The 16,084-nt window shown below is 29.3% G+C and overlaps 1 protein-coding gene across 1 annotated transcript; it reads left to right on the forward strand.

Moving 5' to 3' along the window:
- The first annotated feature begins 7,414 nt into the window (after positions 1-7,414).
- On the forward strand, positions 7,415-13,742 carry LOC131610820 (sucrose synthase 2-like). The gene is made up of 15 exons (XM_058882869.1): positions 7,415-7,681; positions 7,796-7,928; positions 8,870-9,021; positions 9,112-9,304; positions 9,430-9,548; positions 9,665-9,881; positions 10,032-10,127; positions 10,236-10,409; positions 10,577-10,693; positions 10,800-10,966; positions 11,538-11,762; positions 12,241-12,562; positions 12,638-12,882; positions 12,953-13,091; positions 13,372-13,742. Exons 1-15 carry the CDS (start codon positions 7,581-7,583, stop codon positions 13,408-13,410), a joined length of 2,439 nt encoding a protein of 812 aa, XP_058738852.1. The 5' UTR covers positions 7,415-7,580; the 3' UTR covers positions 13,411-13,742.
- Positions 13,743-16,084: the final 2,342 nt, after the last annotated feature.

Consider the following 16,084-nt stretch of genomic DNA (forward strand, 5'->3'; position numbering starts at 1 on the left):
TTCTTAATTTTATTATTAAAATAATACAACTCTTATATTTTATCAAACTTATCAAATCTCTCTCTATTTTCTATATTTTTTCTCTTTAATAACTTTCTCACTTCTTTTTTCCAAAAATAATTTATCAATCTATAATATAAGAAAATTAATGGTTGTGGAAAAGTCCAAAATACCCTTATTTGATTTTTTGCCACCACATTCAAATTGTGGTTTTTTGGTCTTTGTACCATAAAATTCTTAATTTTATTATTAAGATACTACATCTCTTATATTTTATCAAACTTATCAAATCTCTATCTATTTTCTATTTTTTTTCTCTTTCATCACTTTCTCACTTCTTTCTTCCAAAAATAATTTATCAATCTATAATATAAGAAAATTAATGGTTGTAGAAAAGTCCAAAATATCCTTATTTGACGTTTTGCCACCACATTAAAATTGTGGTTTTTTGGTCTTTGTACCATTAAGTTCTTAATTTTATTATTAAAATAATACAACTTTTATATTTTATCAAACTTATCAAATCTCTCTCTATTCTCTTTTTTTTTTCTCTTTCATCACTTTCTCTTCTTTCTTCCAAAAAAAATCTTTCAATCTATAATATAAGAAAATTAATGGTTGTGGAAAAGTCCAAAATAGCCTTATTTGATTTTTTGCCACTTTTTTGGTCTTTGTACCATAAAGTTCTTAATTTTAGTATTAAAATAATACAACTCTTATATTTTATCAAACTTATCAAATCTCTTTCTATTCTCTATTTTTTTTCTCTTTCATCACTTTCTCACTTCTTTCTTCCAAAAATAATTTATCAATCTATAATATAAGAAAATTAATGGTTGTAGAAAAGTCCAAAATACCCTTATTTGACTTTTTGCCACCACATTAAAATTGTGGTTTTTTGGTCTTTGTACCATAAAGTTCTTAATTTTATTATTAAAATAATACAACTCTTATATTTTATCAAACTTATCAAATCTCTCTCTATTCTCTATTTTTTTTCTCTTTCATCACTTTCCTACTTCTAACTTCCAAAATTTTTTTTTCAATCTATAATATAAGAAAATTAATGGTTATGGAAAAGTCCAAAATAGCCTTATTTGAGTTTTTGCCACCATATTAAAATTGTAGTTTTTTGGTCTTTGTACCATAAAGTTCTTAATTTTATTATTAAAATAATACAACTCTCATATTCTATCAAACTTATCAAATCCCCTTTTATTCTCTATTTTTTTTCTCTTTCATCATTTTCTCACTTCTTTCTTAAAAAAAAAAAAATTCAATCTATAATATAAGAAAATTAATGGTTGTGTAAAAGTTCAAAATACACTTATTTGATTTTTTGCCACCACATTAAAATTGTGGTTTTTTGGTTTTTGTACCATAAAGTTCTTAATTTTATTATTAAAATAATACAACTCTTATATTTTATTAAACTTATCAAATCTCTCTCTCTATTCTCTATTTTTTTTCTCTTTCATCACTTTCTCACTTATTTCTTCCAAAAAAAACTATCAATCTATAATATAAGAAAATTAATGGTTGTGGAAAAGTCCAAAATACCCTTATTTTTGTAAATGATACCTAAACAAAAATGAAGTCTGTATACGGAAAAAAATCTATTATTGACCTAAATATTTTTATATATGAAAAGTTGTATTTATGTCAAATATTTTTTATCAAAAAATGGTATACGGGAAAAAATATATTATTGATCTAAATATTTTAATATACGAAAATTTAATATTGATCCAAATATTTTTGTAAATGATACCTAAACAAAAATAATATTTGTATACGAAAAAAAAATCTATTATTTACAAAAAATGGTATTTATGACCCAAATATTTTTTATTTTAAAATGGTATACGGAAAAATTTTTATGATTGATCTAAATATTTTTATATGCGAAATTTACTATTGATCCAGATATTTTTGTAAATGATACCTAAACAAAAATGAAGTCTGTATACGGGAAAAAATCTATTGAAAATTTTAAATATTTTTATATACGAGAAATGGTATTTATGATTAATCTATAATATAAGAAAATTAATGGTTGTGGAAAAGTCCAAAATAGCCTTATTTGAGTTTTTGCCACCACATTAAAATTGTAGTTTTTTGGTCTTTGTACCATAAAGTTCTTAATTTTATTATTAAAATAATACAACTCTCATATTCTATCAAACTTATCAAATCTCTCTTTATTCTCTATTTTTTTTCTCTTTCATCATTTTCTCACTTCTTTCTTAAAAAAAAAATCTTTCAATCTATAATATAAGAAAATTAATGGTTGTGGAAAAGTTCAAAATACACTTATTTGATTTTTTGCCACCACATTAAAATTGTGGTTTTTTGGTTTTTGTACCATAAAGTTCTTAATTTTATTATTAAAATAATACAACTCTTATATTTTATTAAACTTATCAAATCTCTCTCTCTATTCTCTATTTTTTTTTCTCTTTCATCACTTTCTCACTTATTTCTTCCAAAAAAAATCTATCAATCTATAATATAAGAAAATTAATGGTTGTGGAAAAGTCCAAAATACCCTTATTTTTGTAAATGATACCTAAACAAAAATGAAGTCTGTATACGGAAAAAAATCTATTATTGACCTAAATATTTTTATATATGAAAAGTTGTATTTATGTCAAATATTTTTTATCAAAAAATGGTATACGAGAAAAAATATATTATTGATCTAAATATTTTAATATACGAAAATTTAATATTGATCCAAATATTTTTGTAAATGATACCTAAACAAAAATAATATTTGTATACGAAAAAAAAATCTATTATTTACGAAAAATGGTATTTATGACCCAAATATTTTTTATTTTAAAATGGTATACGGAAAAAAATTTATGATTGATCTAAATATTTTTATATGCGAAATTTACTATTGATCCAGATATTTTTGTAAATGATATCTAAACAAAAATGAAGTCTGTATACGGGAAAAAATCTATTGAAAATTTTAAATATTTTTATATACGAGAAATGGTATTTATGATTAAATATTTTTAATCCAAAAATGGTATACGGGAAAAAATCTATTATTGATCTAAATATTTTTATATATGAAATAATCAATTATTTATCTTTTTTTTTTCTTTCTTTTTTAACATTTTTATTTAAAATAAATGATGTATCCGAATTCGCGTAACCGAACAGAACCCGTGCGTATGCACGGGTTTGTTACTAGTATCATTTAAAAGGACAAATACAAAATTAACATTATCATGTATTATTATAATTTTAACATATTATAAAAATATTAATTTGAGAGTAATATTTATATAATATCTACGAGTTTAATGGAGATGAATATTAAAAGTTTGACACAAAACTAATTTATAAATTGAGGGATGTAATTTATATAAATATTTTAGGGACTAGTAACAAATCCGTGCATACGCACGAGTTCTATTCGATTATGCGTATTTGGATACATAATTTATTTTAAATACAATGTTAAAAAGAAAAATATTTAGATAAATAATTGATTATTTCGTATATAAAAATATTTAGATTAATAATAAATTTTTTTCCCGTATACCATTTTTGGATAAAAAATATTTGATCATAATTACAATTTATCGTATATAAAAATATTTAGATCAATAATAAATTTTTTCCCGTATACAGACTTCATTTTTGTTTAGGTATTATTTACAAAAATATTTGGATCAATAGTAAATTTCGTATATAAAAATATTTAGATCAATAGTAAATTTTTTTCCCGTATACCATTTTGAATAAAAATATTTGGATCATAAATACAAATTTTCGTAAATAATAAATTTTTTTCCGTATATAAATATTATTTTTGTTTAGGTATCATTTTCAAAAATATTTGGATCAATATTAAATTTTAGTATATAAAAATATTTAAATTAATAATAGATTTTTTTTGCCTATGCCATTTTTAAATAAAAAATATTTGGATCATAAATAACATTTTTTGTATATACAAATATTTAGATAAATAATAGATTTTTTTTCCGTATACAGACTTCATTTTTGTTTAGGTATCATTTACAAAATATTTGGATCAATAGTAAATTTCGTATATAAAAATATTTAGATCAATAGTAAATTTTTTTCCCGTATACCATTTTTTAATAAAAGTATTTAGATTATAAATACCATTTTCATAAATAATATATTTTTTCCGTATAAAAATATTATTTTTGTTTAGGTATCATTTACAAAAATATTTGCATCAATATTAAATTTTCGTATATAAAAATATTTAGATCAATAATAGATTTTTTGACCTATGACATTTTTGAATAAAAAATATTTGGATCATAAATAACATTTTTCGTATATAAAAAATATTTAGATCAAGAATAGATTTTTTTCCCGTATACGGACTTCATTTTATTTTAGGTATCATTTACAAAAATATTTGGATCAATAGTAAATTTTGTATATAAAAATATTTAGATCAATAGTAAATTTTTTTCCCGTATACCATTTTTGAATAAAAAAAATTTGAATTATATATACAATTTTTTGTAAATAATTGATTTTTTTCGTATACAAATATTATTTTTATTTAGGTATCATTTACAAAAATATTTGGATAAACATTAAATTTTCGTATATAAAAATATTTAGATTAATAATAGATTTTTTGAATAATTTTTTCCCGTATACCATTTTGAGTAAAAAATATTTCAATCATAAATATCATTTTTCATATATATAAAAATATTAATAATAGATTTTTTTTTTGAAGAAAGAAGTAAGAAAGTGATGAAAGAGAAAAAAATAGAGAATGTAGAGAAATTTGGTAAGTTTGATAAAATATGAGAGTTGTATTATTTTAATAATAAAATTAAGAACTTTATTGTGCAAAGACCAAATAACCACAATTTTAACTGGTGGCAAAAAATCAAACAGTAAACACTGAAACTCTCCAATCTTCCATCTTCAATAAACCAAACACTAAAACTCTCCAATCTTCAATCTCCAACTATGTTTCCTTCTACAATCAGTAAACACTCCAACAACTTGCAATCTTACTTCAGCAACAGTGTCAGATCCGTAACGTCACCGAATCGGACGGCGCGCTAGCACAACGTCATCATCAACAACGTTCATCAGCAACCTGCAAACAAAGCTTTAACACCGATGCGATCTTGCGATACCACAACAAACGTCCTGCAACCTCTCCTAATCGTAGCATCACTCGAAAACCGTGACAACTAATTTCCATCACCGCAAACCGACTCTATATTTATGCAACTAAAACAACCCCGCCTTCATCTAACTTCACGATCCGCTTCAACGAAACCTTCACCAAACAGAACAACAACAACCACACATAAGCAATCTTTTCAGAACAGAGTTGAGGACAAGAATTTGTAGACAAAGAAGAGGAGCAGAACAAATTAAAAGCTTACTTGGAGAGAAGAGATCGAGAGATGAAGAGAGGTGGCCAGAGAGGTTGAATGGTGAGAGGTGGAGAGGCGGACCAGCTTTTTCAATACCTTAAAGATGCCGACAAAAAAAAAGTGAAGGGACATGAACAACACTAAATTGAGATACAACATGGTCCAATCGTTTTTCGTGGTGCTGGGAAATGAATGTGAAGGGACGAAATGAGATATGGAAAAGAATGTTAGGGTTTTGTTGAAACAAAGACTCTTTTACATAGGTTGGGTCTGAAGCCCGAGGTAATTTATATGGGCTTTTACATCGGTTGGACTAATGAATCGATGTAATGGGCACGTCACATATGTTTTACATTGGTTGGGAACACTAAACCGATGTAACAGCCTCTTAAAACAAAAACCCATCTATTTACCAAACTGCCACCGTGTTTTTACTTTTTAAAATTATTGGAATTTTTACATCAATTATGAAACTGGACCGATGTAATGGCCCTTTAAAACAAATATTTTTTCAAAAATCAAATATTTTTTATATCATTGAAAATAAATGTTTGATGTAAAATCATTTTACAAATACTTTTTATATCATATATTTTTATATCTGATGTAAATACCTTTTCTAAAATGTAATATTTTTAGTAGTGCAATATGAGAATTTGAAATTTTTTCAATGATATCATCAATAATATCATTTATATGATACAATTTTAGAAAAATAATTAATATTTCCTTAAAAATTGAAAGTAATATTTATATGAAGTACGTTTTTTCTTCTCTAAATATAATACTCACAATAAAACAAATAAATAATAATATTATCACGTCTTAAAGTATAAATGACTTTTACACATGACAACTAATATTATTAAATTATATTAAAAATTAAATAATAAATTAATTTATAAAATTATATCTCATATGTATATACTACTATATATACAAAGAAAGGTATGATTAATTTTACACTGATTTTTTTTATTCAAACCAAAATTTTGATTAAAAATGATAAAATTTAAAATAACAAAGATTTACACAAAAAAGAAATAGATAATATTATATTAAATTTTTTAGTTTTGATATAGTGTTAGGAAAAAAGTTACACGTTAATGAATTCTAGTTATTTACAAAATAATTTTGAAATTAAATAAATTATTTATGAAAATAATAAAAACAAGAGAAAATAACAAGAGAAAAGGGGTGATGCACTGACAGTGTAAAATATTTTTACACTGTCAACCAATCATCACCCATGTATCCAATTAAATCATTTTTTTATTTAAAAAAAACTTAATAACATGACACATTTATAATTTTCTATTGGATGACAGTGTAAAATTATTTTACACTGTCAGTGCACTACCTTTTAACTCAAATAACAGTTATTTGCTTCCTAAATATCTGAGAGATATCTACAAGTAAGATAATATCCAATTGAAAAGGAGGAGCAATCCATATCTTTAAAGATTCATCTTGCTCCATTGGCAAGGAGCCCCGTCCAAGGACGTATTCGGGGAATACCGAGTTCGATTCCCAGACGGAACAATCTTGCTTGGCCAGTGCGCATGCCTCTCCGCACGAGCCGGATTAGTGGCCCACCTGTGGTGGGTCGACACCGGTGCAAATAGCAAAAAAAAAAAAAAAAAAAATTCATCTTATCATATTATAGAAAATCTTTTCATTTCTACTCCGTCAAATCTCAAAATAAATTATTATGAAAATTATTCGCTTCCTAAACAAGATATATTTTTTTAAACATATCTTTTACACTATTTTATACAAATATTGACAAAATATTCATTTTTTAATTTATCTTTTTCATCTCAGCTATGATCCATTTTGAATTTAAAATTGAAAATAAGTTTGATGAATCATCTAAAATAAAACAAACAGTGCAGTCTCCTATAGCAAAAATCTGTTATTATAGCAACACAACACCAAAACGACAATACACAACAGAATAATAAAGTAATGAAAAATGGACACGTAAACCATTTTCTCTGACTATAAACTCTGAGCTCTCATGCTCATCTAAACACGTTGCACTTATCAAGTATCATCACTCTCTCACTCTCTAACTTCTTTGGTTCCATCCAAATCCCAATTTAGTCAAATTCTGGTCACTTCCGTATTCTAGAACAACAACCTTCACTGTTGATCATCGTCGCGCGCGTGATGTCTACGCACCCTAAGTTTACTCGAGTTCCCAGTATCAGAGACAGAGTTCAAGATACTCTCTCTGCGCATCGGAACCAACTCATTTCTCTTCTCTCCAGGTAGGTTCATCATCATCTTCTTCTGCTTGTTATTTACCGTTTCATATTGCTTTTACTGTTTTGTTGTTATGCATGTATAGCATCATCATTCTGTTTTGGTTTTGTGATTTCAAGGTATGTTGCTCAAGGGAAAGGGATTTTGCAACCGCATAATTTGATTGATGAACTTGATAATATACTTGGCGAGGATCATGCATCACTGGATCTTAAAAATGGTCCATTTGGACAAATTATCAACTCTGCACAGGTTTTTTTTTTTTAATTAAATGCGTTTTGATATAATCTAGTTTGAAACTGTGTATAGTTGACACGTGTGCACAGCTGTGTATAGATGAGGATCTTGAAGTGAAACTGTGTATACTTTGTGAAAGTTACTTCACTATAACCATATCAGGTTAAGCATGCTTAAGGGAGTGTTTGGTTCTGCGGTGAAAAAAATTGATTTTTAGTGAATTGATTATGTAAAATTGATTCTCTAGTTAAAAGCGAGTTGAAGGTAAAGTGATTTATGTTTTGATAAATTTTTTGCAAAACTGACTTGGAGAATAAATTTCATAAATTTCAGTGTAAAAATCACCTTTAGACTCAAAAGTTACAAATTCTAACTTCAACTAGAATCAATTCTACTCAAGAACAACCAAACATGTTTAAATCAATTTTACACCTCCAAAATAAATTTGCTTGCTCTAAATGTGAAATCAAACATGCACTAAGTGTTAGCGAATCATTGTTTTGCAGTGAAAAGAATTGATTTTAAATAAATTAATTATGTAAAATTGATTCTACTTAAAAGTGTATCATTGTTTTGCCGTGAAAAGAATTAATTTTGAATAAATTAATTATGTAAAATTGATTCTACTTAAAAATGACTTGAAGCTAAGTGATTTATGTTTGGATAAATGTATGTAGAAGTGAGTTGAATATTAAATTTCAATGTGAAAAACACATTTGAACTCAAAAGCTACAAATTTTAGCTTTAAGTAGAATCAATTTTAGAGAGAAAATTAATTCTACCTTAGAAGAACCATAAAACTCAAAATCATTCCAAAATCAATCCTATACCTCTAGAGTTGCTTTCTGCATTTCCAAAAGCTAAATCAAAACATACACCAAGAGATTTAAGTAAGATATTGTTTGAAAACGTGTATCATTATTGTCTGAAAACGTGTATCATTATTTTTGTGACAGGAAGCCATAGTTTTGCCTCCTTTTGTGGCCATAGCAGTTCGTCCCAGACCAGGTGTTTGGGAATATGTCCGTGTTAATGTCTTTGAACTCAGTGTGGAGCAGTTGAGTGTTTCTGAATATCTCAGTTTCAAAGAAGAACTTGTAGAAGGAAAGTAAGAAATCTACTGCATAGCTTTTAATATTATAAGAAATTAACTCTCTGAGTTTGTTGTAATAACTGTTTGTGTTATATTCTGTAATAGGAGTAATAATAATCTTATGTTGGAGCTTGACCTTGAGCCATTTAATGCATCATTTCCACGTCCAACTCGCTCATCTTCGATTGGAAATGGTGTGCAGTTTCTCAACCGCCACCTCTCGTCAAATATGTTTCGTAACAAAGATTGCTTGGAACCCTTGCTTGATTTCCTCCGTGTTCATACATATAAAGGCCATGTATGTTCCCCGTGCAATGCAATTTTTTTTACCGCTAATGAAGTGTTTATGTTAGATGACTACCGTTATAGTTGAAAACAATGCAGTTTGACCCTAAATATCCCTCCCATATTACAATGTTACAGGCACTGATGTTAAATGATAGAATACAAAGCATTTCCAAACTTCAGTCTGCTTTGGTCAAGGCCGAGGATCATCTTTCTAAGCTTGCACCTGATACACTCTATTCTGAGTTTGAATATGAGTAAGCTTATGCTCTGCGATGGACAATCATATCTTTACTGTGTATTACAAATTATGTGAGCATTTTATAGAATATTTTGATGTAAATTTCTTCTTCTGACTCTTTTATCAATTTAGATTACAAGGAATGGGATTCGAGAGAGGTTGGGGTGATACTGCTGCTCGGGTTTTAGAGATGATGCATCTTCTACTGGATATTCTTCAGGCCCCTGATCCTTCTACACTGGAGACTTTTCTTGGAAGAGTGCCTATGGTGTTCAATGTTGTTATATTGTCTCCACATGGTTTCTTTGGGCAAGCCAATGTCCTCGGTTTGCCTGACACTGGTGGCCAGGTATTCATATTTATCATTTGATTAAGACCAATTAAGCTGGACATGCATGCATTGTTCAGTGCCACCTATCGCTGGATTGATTCCATCCATTTTTATGAGTTATTTTAGACGTTGAATGGTATTCAACACAGAAGTTTTTTATATCTCCAGGTTGTTTATATACTAGATCAAGTGCGTGCCCTTGAGAGTGAGATGCTCGTTCGGATCAAGAAACAAGGACTTGATTTCACTCCTAGAATTCTAATTGTAAGTGGAATTTCTTGGGATCGGGTTCTTCATATTTGACAAAGCTATATTGTAATTGGTTGCTTTTTAAAGTTCAAATCATATTAAAATTTGTTTGTTTCTTTAAAGGTTACTAGGTTAATACCTGATGCAAAGGGAACGACATGCAACCAGCGACTAGAAAGAGTCAGTGGCACTGAATACACACATATTTTGCGTGTTCCATTCCGGTCAGAAAAAGGAATTCTTCGTAAATGGATCTCAAGGTTTGATGTCTGGCCTTTCCTGGAAACTTTTGCAGAGGTAAAGCCCATCAACATTTATGGCTTGAATATAATCTGACACTAATGATTATTAGGAATGATTGGTTTCATAACTTAGTATAGGCATGATAGGGTTCTAGTTATACACGATGTATATTGCATGTGCTGGATTTTCCCCCTAATATCGAAGGTTGTACTTTTCAACAGGATGTTGCTAGTGAAATTACTGCTGAGTTACAATGTTATCCTGATTTCATCATAGGAAACTACAGTGATGGAAATCTTGTTGCATCTTTATTGGCTTACAAAATGGGAGTTACCCAGGTTCTTTTCCCTCTCTTCTTTGTCATCTTATCTTTCCATACAAAACTTGAAAGCTTGTGATTTGTCTGCTGAGAATGTTAATAGACTTGAATATTTGTGTCTGTAGTGTACAATCGCGCATGCACTGGAGAAGACAAAATATCCAGATTCAGATATATATTGGAAGAAATTCGAAGATAAATACCATTTTTCTTGTCAGTTCACTGCCGATCTAATAGCCATGAACAATGCTGATTTTATCATCACCAGTACATATCAAGAGATTGCTGGAACGTAAGTAATTTTATCATTATGTATGTCATGCTTCACGACTTGTGATAAATCACTTCTTGTTAGTATGTTTTATTCTGCTCCCCCTTTTATAAATTGTTCGGCTTGTTAATATTATCAATTATGTAACATTTTTTTCCATCTCTTTTATAAGCTTACAAGCTATTTATTTTGGAGATAAAGCTGCAATACAAATGATTGCATGTTGTTTAGCAACCATATGCTCCTAAGTGAAAGATTCCATATCGTAATTCGAATATGATTTGCTTGTTTTTGTGGAACCTCGCATGCCCATTTGGCATTGTGTGTGTAGGCATCTGGTGATTGTGCCGAGAAACTTGGCCGGCTTTTTTGTTGTAGCCCAATTTGTTGTGTAGTAATGACATATTAGTGTCCACCAAGTTATGACACTAAAGACGCCTATCCATTTTGCTTTAAATTTGTCTGTAGATTTCTTATCACTATGCTAAGTAACATTTTTTAAGTTTTTTTTTTCTAGTACTAGGAACATTTTTTTACTTTCTACTAGAATAATGTTGCTCATTCCATTTTCTTAACTTATCTTGTCTTCCAGGAAGAATACTGTTGGCCAGTATGAGAGTCACACTGCTTTTACTCTTCCGGGATTGTATAGAGTTGTCCACGGCATTGATGTTTTTGATCCCAAGTTCAACATTGTCTCTCCTGGAGCAGATATGACAATATATTTCCCCTACTCTGATAAGGAGAAAAGACTCACCGCCCTACACAGTTCAATTGAAAATCTATTGTACGATACCGAGCAGACCGATGACTACATGTGAGTCTATTGCAGTTGCAGAAATATTTAATTTAGGTTATTTACACATATAACAATCCATTATGTTATCTGTTATGCATCATGCTAAAAATTTCTGGTTTATTAGCTTCCACTTTACAGTCCTTGCTCATCCTTCAGTACCAAAATCAGCATTAAATGCATCTTAAATATGTGCTGCGTTGTCACAATAGTCCTTGAATGTATCAAAATTACAAAAACATACCCAAACCCAGCTTTTGTTAGTCAATATGATCCTCTAGTGTGTCTTTTGTTTGATAGTTTGGTCATTAAATGCATGTCGTGATAGTCATTTTGATCCATAATATTACTAACAAAAGACACTTGGAAATGTTGTTGTAATTTTGTTACATTCAGAGACTGTAGTGATAGTGTCCCACAAATTAAGAGACCAAAATGGCTAACTACTCAAAATGTTATTATGACATTATATGAGTTTATCTTTGTCTCTATGTGGCAGCGGTTCACTGACAGACCGGTCAAAGCCTATAATTTTCTCCATGGCAAGGCTAGACAGAGTTAAAAATATAACTGGTTTGGTAGAAAGCTATGCTAAGAACAGCAAGTTGAGGGAACTTGTCAACCTTGTTGTAGTAGCTGGTTATATCGATGTCAAAAAGTCCAGTGACAGAGAAGAAATTGCAGAGATTGAGAAGATGCATGATCTCATGAAGCAATACGATTTGAATGGTGAGTTTCGGTGGATTACTGCCCAAACAAATAGAGCACGTAACGGGGAGCTATATCGCTACATAGCAGATACAAAAGGAGCTTTTGTTCAGGTATTGCAGGAACTACTCTATACTGTTTGATTTACCACTCAAGAATCATTTGTAACTCATAATCTCTTGCTGCAGCCTGCTTTCTATGAAGCTTTTGGACTTACAGTTGTGGAGGCCATGACATGTGGGCTCCCAACGTTCGCTACTAGCCATGGTGGTCCTGCTGAGATCATCGAGCATGGTGTATCGGGATTCCATATTGATCCTTATCATCCTGACCAAGCATCAGAGCTATTGGTTGAATTTTTCCAACGATGTAAGGAGGATCCAAATCACTGGAATAAAATATCTGATGGTGGCCTTCAAAGAATTTACGAAAGGTAGGTTATTTTTGGTAAAAGTTGGTTTCTTTTGTTATTTATACTAAAATGCTAAGAAAATAATAATCAGGTACACATGGAAGATCTATTCTGAAAGGCTTATGACCTTGGCTGGAGTTTATAGTTTCTGGAAATATGTTTCCAAACTAGAGAGACGGGAAACTCGACGATATCTTGAGATGTTCTACATTCTTAAGTTCCGTGATTTGGTAAGTGATACTACAATTTACGTCTCTTCCCTTGTTGGGACGCTATGATATGGGATTATAAATTTTATCATCTCTATACACAGTACCGATATTTCAGATTGAATACATATCGGTGTCCAATACCTATTACCTATACCTCACAGTCCATTATTCCATTTTTTAAAAATTATTACCGATGTTACATGTCATGGTCGTGTCCGGTGTTTGTGTTAGTAGAAACAAATGATAGTTGTACTACTAGCATTGACCTCAAATTTGTTGTTTACAACTTTTTTTCCAGGCAAATTCTGTTCCAATAGCAAAGGATGATGCAAATTAACCTGCTGCCTTCTGGTGCATGGCTGCTTTATGTTTTTATCAAGGTTTGACAGCAGACAATAAGAGTCTTGTATGTATATAAAAGTCTGCTTCTTGTGTTGTAAATTAATATGTTTCTGAAGACTTAGAGGAGTTTTATGGAAGCATGTCTATGTTAGCTTTGACTATATAAAAAAATGCTGATAGCAGTTGTCAATCATGTGAAACCTGTAAGGCATTTTGATGTCTCTTTACTTTTTAATGTAAAATAGTTGAAGGATTATGATTGACTATAAACTGCATCCAATGGTGATAAATAAACATGACTGCACTTATTCTCGGTTGTGCTTTCTATCCCTTCCGGTGTGAAAATCCAAAAATTAAAACTAGCAGAATCATCTTAAACTGGTGAACAATTGAAACAAGAGATGCACACGACACATGTCATATAAGTGCTCTTTTAGATGATAAGCCAGTGCTCCTACTAGAGTAGCATTAGCTGGTTCTGATTGCTTATAATCTGACCGTTAATCCGAGAAACTATCAGGCAAATCGGGTCCCCCAACACAGCACGCACTAGAATGTTGAGGTTAGGGGATTGTGAGTCTATTACACTGAATCCTTCGGAACATTGGATTGTTAGGGTGAACAACTGTTGGATACTGTGGTGGTTGGAAGGATGTAGCAGCATTAGAACAAAGAAATGGTAATGAAGTGAAGATTGCATTTAGAAAATTCAAAGTGTATGAATTCACAATGATCTTTAGGTTCAATTTGCCTACACTAATTATTATATAGGATTAAATATGTTTAAAGTCTCTCTAAACTTAAACATTTTCACTTTTTGTCCTTCTAAAGGTAAGTTTAGAACTTTTGGTCTCCTATAATTTAGCGACGGTTTTAATCGGAGGGATCGAAAATTAAAATTCATAACTTTGGAGGGACGACTCTTTAACGAATTTTTTTAGAGGACCGAAAAATAAAAATGTCTAATTTTAGAGGAGTTTTAAACATATTTAATCCTATTATATATGAGATTCAACAATATTTTTTAGAATATTTTGAGTACCATAATATGAATTGCATAAACACATTATATTTATCTTTGATAATAGGATACAGAAATATATTTTGTAAACTATGAGATGGATTAGAATAAGTTGTATTTTGAATTTTCTAAGTGTCTATAAAGGTTTTCATATTCTCTTTCAAATAATAATACTTTCTCCATTATATAATGGGGTTTGGTTAGGGAATCATTTGAAGTTACCATCCTATCCCCTTGAGATGATTAGCATTATAATAAAACTTAAAATCGAATAATACTTGTTGAACAAGCGACTCTAGGGGTGAATTGTAATATTCGAATTTCAAAAACATTTTAGAAAAACAATTGACTTCAAAAATCTTTGTATTAAGAATACAATAGAAGGATATAATAAGCATTAAAAAAAGATATAAATAATAAAAAAGTTAAAAAGTTAAAATCGAATAATACTTGTTGAACAAGCGACTCTAAAGATAATAGGAGGGGTGAATTGTAATATTCGAATTTCAAAAACATTTTAGAAAAACAATTGACTTCAAAAATCTTTGTATTAAGAATACAATAGAAGGATATAATAAGCATTAAAAAAAGATATAAATAATAAAAAAAAGTTAAAGAGATAAGATAAGAGAAATCACACAAAATATTATCATGTTTGAACATTAAATCACACGGCCTACTATAGTCTTCAAAAGTTAATTTTAATTAAGTAATAACTTGAGTTTTTATAAAGCTTCCATTCAACAATCTTACACCAACAACTTGAACTTTTACATATGTTTAATCCATTAACCTTACATAATTTTTTTTTACAAATTTAATTTGCAACTTTCAAATCTATTACAAAATTATAAGAGAACTAGGCTCTTGAATATACAAATTCATCACAATAGTAGAACAATATAACTTTTAGATGAAACTTTTCACTCTCTCAACACTGAGACAATTTCTAATGAATCAAACTTATAAAAAGAAGAGAATGAGTGAGATAAGAGAGTGAAAAAAAAATCATTTTATATAGAAAAAATTGCTAAAAATAGTAACAATTCATAGGTCTGGTCTCTTTCTAAATCGATTAGAACCTCAACCTAATTGAGTAGGTTAAACAAGAAAAAACCCTAATATGAGACGTCACTTAATCAATTATCAAGGTTATCTAACTGATTATAAGGCGTTATACCCGTTTTAATTGAATAGATGAAAGGTCAATCAATAATGCAGCCGAGCTTTGCTTTTTTAATTGATTAGAAAGCTTCTTAACCGTTGAAGTACTTGTCTGAATTGGTTTTTAAGAAGTTTTAATAGAGTTGAAGACGAGAAGTTTGAAATATTTTTGGTGTGCGTGCATCACCTTAATACTTCAAGACCTACGATTGCTTCAATTACATTTAACTAATCAACCTAGAAGATAAAATGACGAGCACATGATCACGAAAGCTTTCACAATTTCACGATTTCAGTTTCTTTTAATTACTTGATTTAAGTTTGATTAATTCTTTCAATTGGAACTTGAAAACTTGGTCTCGTGCTTATTTCTTGACTGATGATGCTTGTAATTTATTCTTTCTTGTTCAGTTGTCATCATCAGTCTCTTTAGAAGACATTTATTTGCATAACACATAGAACTACAAACATGACTTAACATATG

Source organism: Vicia villosa, linkage group LG6 (assembly GCF_029867415.1).
Source record: "Vicia villosa cultivar HV-30 ecotype Madison, WI linkage group LG6, Vvil1.0, whole genome shotgun sequence".
Lineage (NCBI taxonomy): Eukaryota > Viridiplantae > Streptophyta > Magnoliopsida > Fabales > Fabaceae > Vicia > Vicia villosa.

Bases quoted from the DNA above. Each gene is read 5' to 3' on its own strand.
- LOC131610820 (XM_058882869.1), top strand. From the start codon at position 7,581: ATGTCTACGCACCCTAAGTTTACTCGAGTTCCCAGTATCAGAGACAGA. The intron at 7,682-7,795 runs GTAGGTTCATCA...TGTGATTTCAAG, and splicing joins CTCATTTCTCTTCTCTCCAG to GTATGTTGCTCAAGGGAAAG. The intron at 10,967-11,537 runs GTAAGTAATTTT...CTTGTCTTCCAG, and splicing joins TATCAAGAGATTGCTGGAAC to GAAGAATACTGTTGGCCAGT.